Here is a 12,284-nt window from a genome sequence, read left to right as displayed (position 1 = left end):
TGCTGGGAAGAGTAGGACAAAATCTAAATAAACATTTCAAGGATTTAAGTAGGATAACTCACTCAAGCACGCTGACAAACATATGACTGGATCAAATAATAAAAAAACACTAATGAAAATACATCAAGTTAAGACAGTTGAGTGATGACTGACATTCACATTTTTTATGGTGAATTATGTCCTCAATCAATTCATTCCCCAGGAAGATATAGATTTCGTTGTCAAAAGTTCTTTCTTACCAGACAGGAGAGATGTAAACAGAACAAAATACAAGACTTGAAAGTGGCAACTGTGCTTAACGCTAGAATACGTGAATATTGTAAATGTTTTGGTCTAGTATTATGTTTTCAAGAATCTTCAATTTCCACCTTTCACGCGTCCACAATTAACATAAATGGCTACATATTTGTAAAAACTATTCGTTTGCTCAAGTTACATTCTTACCTAGGTTCAGTTTCCTGTTCTCGAGTCGAGACACGAGGAACTTTTAAACGTCTTCTCCTGCATGTAAACAACACGAGGATGAACGAAAAAGTTCTGTTTACGGTTGCTAAGCGCTGCATTCTTTAGCCTTTCTCTGACTTGGGCAGCCTAAAATGCTTACCTCGGGTCGACGTTTTTCCTGTTTTCAATTTCTTGAAGAACACCATAGTTGTTTCAACTCCCCTTCATAAGAATACTACTGTTGATAAAATCGAGAAAGTGATTAACAATCTCCATTCATCTATCTTGTAAATCTTCTAGAGAAAGTAGCCTACCTTAGCTTTTCTTGCAATAGGCTTACCTCCACCAAAGCATTAGGTTACTGAAACCCCACATAACAACACAATTTGGAGACTCTAAAAATGTGCATAGTTGGCTAACTAAATGTAGCCTACCCTGTATGATATTTCACACTGTTTACTTCATCATAAGTTGTCCACTTATAAACATGTAATGGAAATGCATTGGTAAGGTTCTCAATTCTTCTTTTCAGTAGGGTTGGCCAAGCCAGATCAAGCAAAACTACTGTGGTAAGTGTCCGATCCTCCATGTTGTCACACACAAACTGTCCAGTATTTTTAGCAGTGTTTATACATTCCTATTATTGATGAGCAGATGTAGCTTGACATCCTTATAAATTGTTAGAAAAAAACTATTTTTTTTAGCGAAATTGTAACAAAAGTGAGATATTAAGAGAGCGATTGTTTTTTAATTGGATTACTTGGCTATACGCGAATTATAAATAGTGTAATTTAAGAAACTGATGCTAAGTAACCAGTGGATAAACATGTAATAGCCTACATTAAAAGTGTCACCCACCTAAGAGTGTAGCCCAGGGAAAACGGATTCAGTTACAAAATTACTAGTTCCATCCAAGTAATTGCAATTAAATGTTGTTATGGATCTTATCCACTAGATGGCGCTACAGAGACCGTATATTCCAGTAGGTGTGCATTCTGACGTCAATGCAAGATGTTTTCCTCCCTGAGCTCAGTTGGTTGCATTAAGTGCCCTTCCGTGCATAGCCATACATGTGTGTTAATGAGACAGACACACACACACTCATAAACACACACACACACACACACACACACACACACACACACACACACACACACACACACACACACACACACACACACACACACACACACACACACACACACACACACACACACACACACACACACACACGTGAGTTAATGAGCAACGACCCCAGCCAGCCAGACAGAATGAAGCACTTTTGTCACACATGAGGATTTTCGGAAATATTTAATAAAAGTAATTACTGTTCTTACATTTATCATTGAGACATTCCTCAGTATTCTTGGGCAACAGTATGCAATGGTTACAGGTAACCATCATGTGTTTCATAACGTACACTTTGTACAAAACAAAAATGCGGACTTTCTTGTATAAAAAATATAAGTTAATTTAAATTTAACTCTAATTAAGAAAATAACAATAGTATAATAATAATTAATAATGATAATAATAATTAATAATTATAATAGTTGCTAAACATAGTGCAGACATGAGGAGAAAATTGGTTCAGACAGAATGGGATTGGATGGGGGTGTACAATGCTGTGGAGCTTCTAACTTAGGTAAGGTTGGGGATGTGTGTGTGGGGTGGGTTGGGGATGTGTGTGTGTGTGGGGTGGGGGAAGGATGTGTGTGTGGGGTGGGGTAGGGATGTGTGTGGGGGGTGCTGGGGTAGGGGTGGGGGGTGCGGGGGCAGGGCAGTCATAAGCCATTGGACACACAGTCAGAAAGTGCACGACTGCCACAGTTAGCACCATAAGAGTGGATAGCTTACTTCTGCCAAAACAAAGTTTCATATAACGCAACTCTCTGCATGTGTACATGACCACACACACACAAACCAAACTGGAAGCTGATTTGAAAAGTAACACAGGTTACTAACACCCACAGGCGTGTCCCTCTCCAAAACACACATACACACACGCATACACACACACACACACACACACACACACACACACACACACACACACACACACACACACACACACACGCACACACACACACACACATAACCAGACCACATCCCAAACTATTTTGTGATTATAATAATTACATTCACTCATTTGTGATTTGTCCTGTCCACAGTTTAGCTGACATGATTAGTCAGCGAGGACTTGCATCTCAGAAAGGAAAGGACCACTAAGATGAGTTCCCCAAGGAGAGTGACTCCCACCTAAAGCATGACGTGATGTGACGTTTCCTCAGTATTGCGCTGACACTGTGGCTTTGGAAGGGGGGGTGGGGGTAGGTGTGGGGGTGGCAGGGGGTTTAGGGCAGAGGCAGGGTGGCAGAATCGCAGTGTCACAACATTACAGCAATTGTTTTGTCAGATGTGATGTGCTGGCAGGGTCTACTCTTGCGCCCTGCGACTAGAAGGTCAGGTAACTCGCAGACAGCGTCCCCTCCACAGTGTCATTTGGATCCTGGTTCTTCTCACACTCAGCGATGGGGCAGGGCTCAGGGTCTGATCTGGCGTGGAGCCTCGCGCATTTCCTTTTGCACGCTCATCGCTTAGATGCTGCATCTGGAGGGAGGAGTGAACGAGCGTTGACAGCTGTGACGCGCCAATGGCCTCCTGTCAAATGGTGAACAGGGATCCACAAAGCTTTTGACCTTAGGCATCGTTATGTTGATAAATGGTCACAAACAGATTTGAGGTGAGTGTCCAAGTTCATGATGTGATTTGGGGTTGCGTTCTGCTCAGTATCAGTCTCATGTTCTCCTCCATAGTCTTTTGACTTAACTGCCCCCCACCCCCCCGAAGAAATGTCCCCACAAACACTTCAAACACAGCAGGACTGAAGGCAGGACATGGCTTTCCATGGCTAATGTAGGCATTTTTCATCAATCCTTGTTTAAAAATAAATATTATAAGAAATAACAAAAGAACATATTCTGTGTCTTCTTCTGCCTCCACATTAAAACAACAACAGTTTCTACAGAGTGTCTCTCAGTTCATTCAAATGGGAGGTCAATTACAAAGTGTGTGTTTGTGTGTGTGTTTGTGTTTGTGTGTGTGTGTGTGTGTGTGTGCGTGTGCGTGTGCGTGTCCGTGTGTGCGTGTGTGTGTGTGTGTGTCTGTGTGTGTCTGTCTGTGTGTCACTGTGTGTGTGTGTGTGTGAACATTTGTGTTCATGCGCGTGCCCTTCTGTTCAGCCTCTACAGAGCTCAGTGCAGTAAGTGCCAGTACCATTGGATGCCCTAACATGGAGCCCATTGGCCCAAACTTATTCTTAAACTAACCCAATGATCAAAAGCCAACATGTACAGCAGGTTCTACAACACCGCAGGCCTAGGGTGGGTGGGGGGGTTTGCGTCTGGAGAGGGAGGGGGGGATTGCTGAGGTGTGGCTGGAGAGGGGGGGGGGGGGGCAGTTGGTGTGGAACATTGTGACTTTCAGATGGTTCTTGCGGGGATCAGCATGATGTATGCCATCCCCTTCACCACCCACTTGCATGAGCTGTGAATCTGTGAATATTTTATAGAACCTTATAGATATTGTATTTGTGCCATCTTCACACAAAATAGGCTGTATCTCTTCATTCAAGTACTGCAAAAAATAGTTTTGCTCCAAGTAACAGGAAACATCCTTGAGACACACTAGCGGTGTGGTGAGTTGGCCTTGCCACATGCATCTTTTCTAAACATTCCTTCCGTCTCTGTTAAAAAAAAAAAAGAAAACAAACCTAAAAAAGTCCAAAGCTTGGCGTGTGACGTGTTGACCACAGCAGGGAAGAAGGACCAGTTTGCAGTCTGAACCCTCTAAAGTTTAGTCAAGATTTCACATATCCTGCACCGCAAGAAAAGATGGGTTCAGCTTCATAAGGCCCCTTTAAATCAGACCAAAAAAAAACAAACATATTAAAACAAGTAAAAGAAACGTAAAAATGCAAAGCAAAACAAAAAGGAATAAACGTTCAGACGTCAGGTTCCCAAATGGAGTGGACTTCAGGTGTGTGGGGCGGAGCCAGCGCAGTGGCGTGACCCCGGGAGCCATGACCCCAAGAGCCGTGACCCCGGGAGCCGTGACCCCAGGAGCTGTGACCCCAGAAGCCGTGAGCCGTGGCCCCAGGAGCCGTGACCCCAAGGAGCCGTGACCCCGTGACCCCAGGAGCCGTGACCCCAAGGAGCCGTGACCCCGTGACCCCAGGAGCCGTGACCCCGGGAGCCGTGGCCCCAAGGAGCCGTGACCCCAGGAGCCGTGGCCCCAAGGAGCCGTGACCCCAGGAGCCGTGGTGGAAAACAACCCTCTGTCACCCAGTGAGGTAACTTTATGAAAAAAAAAAAAAACGTCTACAGTTTCTTCTTGTCTTGTCATCTGGTCATCTTCTTTTGTGTCTGTGTCATCTCTCTCCCGTGGTGAAATTAAAAACAATATCACCTTTTTGAATCCCTGCCTGACCTCCCTTGGCCTCCTCCTGTCCCATGCAGGATATATGGAGCTCTCTCTCTCTCTTTGTCTGTCTCAGGGCAGGAGCAGTCTGCGGCAGGGGTGAGGTTGGGGTTCGCTTGGCCGCTGGGTGTCCCGTTGGGCTCCCTCAGTTGTCCACCTTCACGGGGCCCGAATCGGCCGGCTCGCCTTCCTCCTCCTCCGCTACGTCGGCCGGGACCCAGCCTGAGGTCTCCTCTCCTTTCACGATCCGCTCCCACTGGCCCAGGTTCTCCCTGCACACACACAACACATCTGTCAACACAGGCAATCTGCACACACACACACACACACACACACACAACCCAACAGGGCAGTCCGCACACACACAACACATCTGTTCACACAGGCAATCTGCACATACACACACACACACAACCCAACAGGGCAGTCCGCACACACACAACACATCTGTCAACACAGGCAATCTGCACACACACACACACACACACACACGACATCTGTCAACACAGGCAATCTGCACACACAACCCAACAGGGCAGTCCGCACACACACAACACATCTGTTAACACAGGCAATCTGCACACACACACACACACACACACTGGGGCAGGTAGACTGGTGTCTGGGGCAGGTAGACTGGTGTCTGGGGCAGGCCCTAATCTCAGAAGTACACTGCAGTGCCATGTGCTGTGTGTAAAGTACAGGAACACAAAACTAATTTAAAATCAGTATTCTCTCTCTCTCTCTCTCTCTCTCTCTCTCACATATTTACGATTTTAAGCTCAAGTAAAGTCTGTAGTTCGGAGTGACCATGTCCTGTCCCAATTGTTTTAATTAAATGCACATGTATTGTAAATGTATTGCAGTACTTCGCAAATGTGAGGTTATGGAACCTGTATCGGTTTCGCCACATTATTCAGAAGTGGCCAGACTTCTGTGTGCTCTAAGCGAAAGAAGATTAGTAAAGCTTAATGCCACGCAGATGTTTCTGAGTCAGTTCTCTCGTCCTGATGAATCAGTCTCTGTTGAATCGGGTCGAGTCTTTTCAAGTAATTTAAGGTCAAGCTGCTTGGAGTGATATGCTATGCTGTTCTCTAATAACTATCTTAAAAAGAAATATGCTTTTGCTTTCATTCATACAGAATAAAAAAAAAGTATGTCATACTGCATTATCAACAATACCAGGTCTCAATTTATTTATCTATTTACAATAATAACGATAATAATAAAAAATAGCTCCGGGATCTATTCATCTGTCATTCCACAGACACACAGGACTTCACAGAGGCGTAGTTGTTCTTGCTATACTTTCTAGTCTGATTTGAGTCCACAGTTTGAGTCCCAGGTGGAGCTCTCGTAGCGTAGTGATCAAAACACTGGAGGGTATACAGATGTCCGCACAGAGCCTTGCACCCATCCTCTGATGACGAAATAATAAACGCCACTCAGACCCTAGCTGACTTGCAAAGTATGGCTGTGGTCGGATAGTCTCTTTTGCTTAGGGAGACTCCTAAATGACCTGGCAGCCATGATAAGCTGGTAAGGTTCTGGTTGAGACCCGCGTTAATACCCCCCGCTGTTGCATAACTACATAGCCTAGGGTAAGTGCAGTCTTATTCTCTTAGCACTCTGGTTGTCTTTTCCTAAGTTCTTATAAATTCTCCTTCACATCGTTCCTTGTCCTCATGACAAGTTCCATGGAGGTCAAGGAAAAGTGGTAAGGAAAGGACCTAGGACATAATTATTTGACTATCCGACTGCAGCCAAAAATTAAGCGGTAAGGCCTAGTTGCAGGAGGAACGTGCACATAGGCATCTCAAATCTGTTAGGATATAAAAAGTGAAAAAATAAGAGAGAACAGAGAGCCAAGCCGTAGAAAAGGCTAAATAGTTGGTCACCCTATTTTCCCCAAATAAAGGCATGTAATGATTGACCATTATTTGGTGTCCATGAACAAGTACCTACCTAGCTAACATAACCATTATGGCTTAGTCACAGCCGTAATGATCTAAGTAACTAACTAGCTAAGTTGAAAAGCAGGGGTAGTGTGTGTTTTCTCTTAAATATTTGTAAGTTAACTCCACAGCAAATTGGGTGAGTGCAATTTTGGTCCAAATTTAAGTTACTTTTGCAATTGCTAGCTACCTACATGCTTAATAGCTAAACGTTACTTCAGAGATCAGGTCTGCCCTCGTCATGCACAGATTCCCTCAACCCATCTCCTAGATGAAGGAGTAGGAGATGAGCAGTATTTCATAATATATATATATTTGGGAATATATATTTACAGAGCAATCCATGTGGCTAGAGGACTAAACAAAGTCTTGTGTTCATCCATGGTAATGTATATAGCTACTTTACCCCCTATACTCACTACCCTTATTGAGTTTGCAATTCTGCTGCAGATTTAGTTTATCTTCATTTAATTTACTAAGTTAAATTAAACTAAAGAATTATATTCTTTCACAGTTTCCAAAATTTCCAGTGGCGCCCCTGTCTGGTGGGAGATAACAAGTTAATTAACTAAAGCAAGTCTTGAAGGCTGTGGATATAAAACGTTTATTTTTTTTTCAAAAACAAAAAGGATGAAGGCAACGAGGCACAGGCGAGGCTAGAGTAGGGGGAGAAGATTAAGATCCTATTGCTGACCATTTTGGCCAGAGCAAAGTCAAAGGGAATGAAATGATGAGAGCCATTTTCAACTTTAATATATCCCTGGTTAAAAGCCACACCCCCCATCCCCCCCATCTTCCTTAGCTCCTAAAGTACATTTTCATCAGAACTCTCTTTAGCCTTGTCATGGAATATCAAAGCTGATATGAACCGTGTCAAAAAAAAAAAAGAACAAAAAGAAAGACAGAAAAACGGAAGGGAAGAAAATCGCCTCTCTTTTTCTCGCCCATTCCTTTCAATTAGTGGCGCTGATGTTGTTTGTGCACGCCGCCTCTGATCCCTCAGTGAGCTGGGGGAGTTACGCTAACTAGCACACACAGACACACACACACACACACACACAGGCAGGGCTGGGAGCACTGGGATTGCTGCCCGCGGATTCCAGGCCGGAACCTTGGTGCTGACGCACTGGCCTGGCTTCTCATGCTGTTTGCATTCCCGCCGGATCAAGGTCACAAAGGCTCTAACACACCGGCCAGCCTCAGACACACGGGGGGGGGGGGGGGGGGGGGGGGGGGGGGCCACACACACACACACGCATTTTTTAAACTCAAACTTTGATCTCCAGTGTCAAAGCACACTCAGCACACACACACACACACACACACACACACACACACACACACACACACACACACACACACACACAGACAGACTTATTCTCAAAATAAAGGAAAATAAATAATAAATAAATTGATAAATAAACGGATAAATACATAAATCACAAATGATCAGACACAGTCACAACTACTCAAGACTGCACCAGCATTGACCACTCATGGCTTTGAAATATATCTGTGGCAATGACGACAAACACCTGACCCACAACAATTCATGTCTTTGTCAGCTAACCTACACTTTCATATGCGATCAGTGTGCATTTGTGTTTATTTGGAGCTGTAAACACCAATCACAACGCAGGAGATGACCCACACACACACACACACACCCACACACCCACACAAACACACCAACACCCACACAAACACACACAGCCCCACACAAACACACACACACACCCACACACACACACATGCACACAAACCCACACCCACACAAACACACACAAACACACACACCCACACACACACCCAAACACACACACCCACACACACACACACACACACACACACACACCCAAACACACACACTCACTCACCTGCAGGCCTTCAGGAGGGGTTTGGCGGCAGGGAAGAGTTCAGCCAGTGTGGTGTAACACGGGATGGCTACAGCATTGTAGAAGCCCACCTGCCAATGGTGCGTTCAAGAAGGGAAACACATTACTGCTTTCCACAAACCAGATGGAAAAACATAGTGTGACCCCCCCCCCCTGATGACGTTAGTATGACCATTAGGCGGACCACTATAATTAGGCTGTTCACTGACACAGGAATTGCAACGGAAAACTGGGAGATGTGTGAGAGAGCCAGAAGTATGCATAGTAGCATGTCTAGTATGGATGACATCACTATATGGTTGTGAAAGTTCTCAGATCACATGATACATCTAAAATGTGTGTTCTTAGGTCTCCATTGCATGAAATTAATATTAAAATACTATTACAAAAAATATTAAAACACAAAAACAATCATATAGCTAATCTGTCTGATGTCCTTATCTCTTACTAATTTGTTTTCTAGTCTATGTAGATTTAAAGTGGGGTTTAATGAGGAAGAAATCTCCACCACAAAATCATCATTCTGACACAGTCATTTTGACACCAAAGTCCTGGAGGGACTGCCTACGTGTGTAACACCTACAGTATGCTGCTCCACAGAGACAGGCAGCAGCAGCTGTGTGTGTGTGTGTGTGTGTGTGTGTGTGTGTGTATTTACCTGTCCCTGTGGGACCTCATCCTTCTTGTCTCTGTCCATCATGGGGATGGGCTGCATTCCTGTCTTCTTCATCTCGTCGCCCTGAGAGACACAGAGGTTAGAGGTCAAAGCTGCTCCACCAATAGGATGAGATCCACAGAGATCCAAAGATCCAGAGAGATCCACATGTCCACATGTGCTACAGTGGTGCACTGTGAAAAGGCCTTTTCAGTTGAATATCTTCTTTAATAATATAATTATATCATCATTAATATCTTCTACTCAAACAAAGGCCTACAGTAATAGTAAAGAATACTAAAGAATGATCATCAGGTGTGGTAAAGTATGAGTTAGTGTGGTTAAGTTTACAGGCAGAAGGTTGCAGAAGGACTTTATATGAAGTCCAATGAGCAATGAGATGGTTAGAAGATGGTGATTGAAAACCCTTTCCAATTCTATGGTTTCAACAGGCCAAATGCACACGAACACAAAACATTCGTTACATATGTCGAGTTCTAACGCCACTTTCTACAATTAAAAAACACGATCATTCTTGTGAGAATGGCCAGCCATGATTCTTCAATAATCCATTAAGACACTCATAATAATGAGAGCTGTGGTTCTGACCCAAAGCGTGATGCGGGTGAAGACTACTAGTCTGTTAGGCGTACCTCAGCCCAGAACTCGGCGTAGATGTCGTTGGCCGTGATCCGTGTGACAGGCCACAGTTTGGTCACAGAGCAGAGGTCACAGGCCGTCATCATCAGGCCAATCACGCGGTCTCTACAGGTGATGGATACAATTTTAGACCAATCATACAGCCTCCACAGAATACAGAATAAAGCAACCACACATACAATAATCAAATGATCCACATTCAAGCATATATTATATAGGTATACAACCCATATATTTATTGCACTGTATTTATCCACATTCAAGCATATATTGTGTAGGTATACAAACCATATATTTATTTCACTGTGTGTGTGTATACACTCCCTATAATGTACATGACGGGTTTCCAACTGGGAGTGCAGACACAATGTGTGTAATGTTAGCAAATGGAATTACACAGTTTTCCAATTCATTAGACTTAATAATGAGCTGGTGTCTGATGTTGAGTTAATGTGGATTTTAATTAAGCTGCATGACTTGCTAGACTGAGAAAATGACTATGGCAAGACATGCATAAACCTTCACCATGTTGTTGAAAAAAGTGTTAAACTTGACAAAAAAGATACTTGTCTACCACAATTCCTTTGACATATAACTATCATAGACTATCTAAAATGACAACTTTGATACAATGTTATTACAGTATTAGATATTAATAGATAGATATTAGATATTATGCCAAACGTTAGTTCTGGCTTGTTTGTTAAACCGGTGTTTCAGACAGAGAACATTCCAGAGCACAGAGGCGTGGAGGTGGAGCGGCCCGTGACTGGCTACCACTGACCTGTGCGCGTGGTTGTTGAAGTCCAGCGCCCCCGTGGTGTGCAGCTCCGCCAGCTGCTTGCGGTTGCTGAAGTACAGGGCAAGGTCAGTGGCGATGATGGCCTTGCGTATGATCTCGAGGACCTGCTCGTACTCGCTGGAAGTCAAGTTGGAGAAAATATTGTGCCCTTCCAGCTATGGGAAACAAAGAGATCAATAAAAAAGCAAATGCTCCACTTATGAGGGCGTCCGGCTCAGCTAGACTGCAGCGTCGTAGCTGAAAGGGGTCCTCAGCGAGGAGGCAGGGGGGCGGGGTAGGGGGTCACAGGGAAGGGGTTGAGGGGGGCGGGGGGGGGGGGGGGGGGGGCAGCACCCACAGCAGTCCTCTGTCAGGTCAGTGAACTCGTTGGCGAGACATTGTGAGAAACTGTCAGCGTGAAACAGTCCGTGTCAAAATCCCTCTTACTGCTTGTCCAAAAACGACAGTTTTAACCGCCGAAAGGAGGTGCGGTTAGCATACTTTTGGGCTAACGTTTCAAAGCTGTGCCGGTTTTGATATTAATATCTGCCGTTTTTGCCGGACCACGCACAGATCTTAAGAGAGATTGTGGTTAGAAGACTATGGTGTCGCTTTTCAACCAAACCCGGCTCCCAATGAACACTAGGTTTAGTTTTCCGGAAAATTCAAACAAATATGTTGACTTTGTAATGGATTTGGGGAGCACTCCTATCCCTCAGGAAGGCTCACAGCCCTTAGGGATTTGGCTATAAGTGGCTTGCCTGACTGTAGAATAAAACCCATGTGTGTGTCTGTCTGTGTGTGTGTGTGTGTGTGTGTGTGTGTATGCCTTCTGTCTGAGTGTGGGCACTCAGAATTCATTTATCCAAAGGAAAGTCCCTAAAGTTCACAGTCAGATATGACAGGAGAAAAGAGAGTGAGGAAAAGAAACAGACAGGGCGACTTTGACTAAAACAGCAGAACAGAGAAACATAGAGAGCAAGAAAGACTGAGAGGAAAATGGAGAGAGAGGGAGAGAGCAAGAGAGAGAGAGAGAGGGAGAAAGAGGGGGAGAGAGAGAGGGAGAAAGAGAGGGAGAGTAGAGGGAAAGCAAGAAAGACTGAGGAGAAAATGGAGAGAGAGAGAGAGCCTTTTCAGGGAGAGTAGAGAGAGATAGACAGAGACAGAGACACAGAGAGAGAGAGAGAGAGAGAGAGAGAGAGAGGGAGAAAGAGAGGGAGAGAGAGGGGGAGAGAGAGAGGGAGAAAGACAGGGAGAGTAGAGGGGAAGCAAGAAAGACTGAGAGGAAAATGGAGAGAGAGAGAGAGCCTTTTCAGGGAGTGTAGAGAGACAGAGACACAGAGACACACAGAGAGAGAGAGAGAGAGAGAGAGAGAGAGAGAGAGAGAGAGAGAGAGAGAGTAGAGGTGAAAGCA

At 44.5% G+C, this 12,284-nt stretch overlaps 1 protein-coding gene across 1 annotated transcript in view; it reads right to left on the bottom strand.

The window, feature by feature from the left end:
• Positions 1-4,881: 4,881 nt before the first annotated feature.
• Positions 4,882-12,284, bottom strand: part of pde10a (phosphodiesterase 10A) — a 75,584-nt gene continuing 68,181 nt past the window's right edge. Inside the window, exons 18-22 of the mRNA XM_080848455.1 lie at positions 10,873-11,045; positions 10,082-10,193; positions 9,432-9,512; positions 8,756-8,844; positions 4,882-5,195 (exon numbers count right to left, since the gene is read on the bottom strand). Of these exons, the coding sequence (XP_080704581.1) occupies positions 5,069-5,195; positions 8,756-8,844; positions 9,432-9,512; positions 10,082-10,193; positions 10,873-11,045 (582 nt within the window). The 3' untranslated portion in view covers positions 4,882-5,068. The remainder of the gene's footprint in view (positions 5,196-8,755; positions 8,845-9,431; positions 9,513-10,081; positions 10,194-10,872; positions 11,046-12,284) is intronic.

Source organism: Sprattus sprattus (assembly GCF_963457725.1).
Source record: "Sprattus sprattus genome assembly, chromosome: 12".
NCBI lineage: Eukaryota > Metazoa > Chordata > Actinopteri > Clupeiformes > Clupeidae > Sprattus > Sprattus sprattus.
This window is presented reverse-complemented; position numbering and strand designations above follow the sequence as displayed.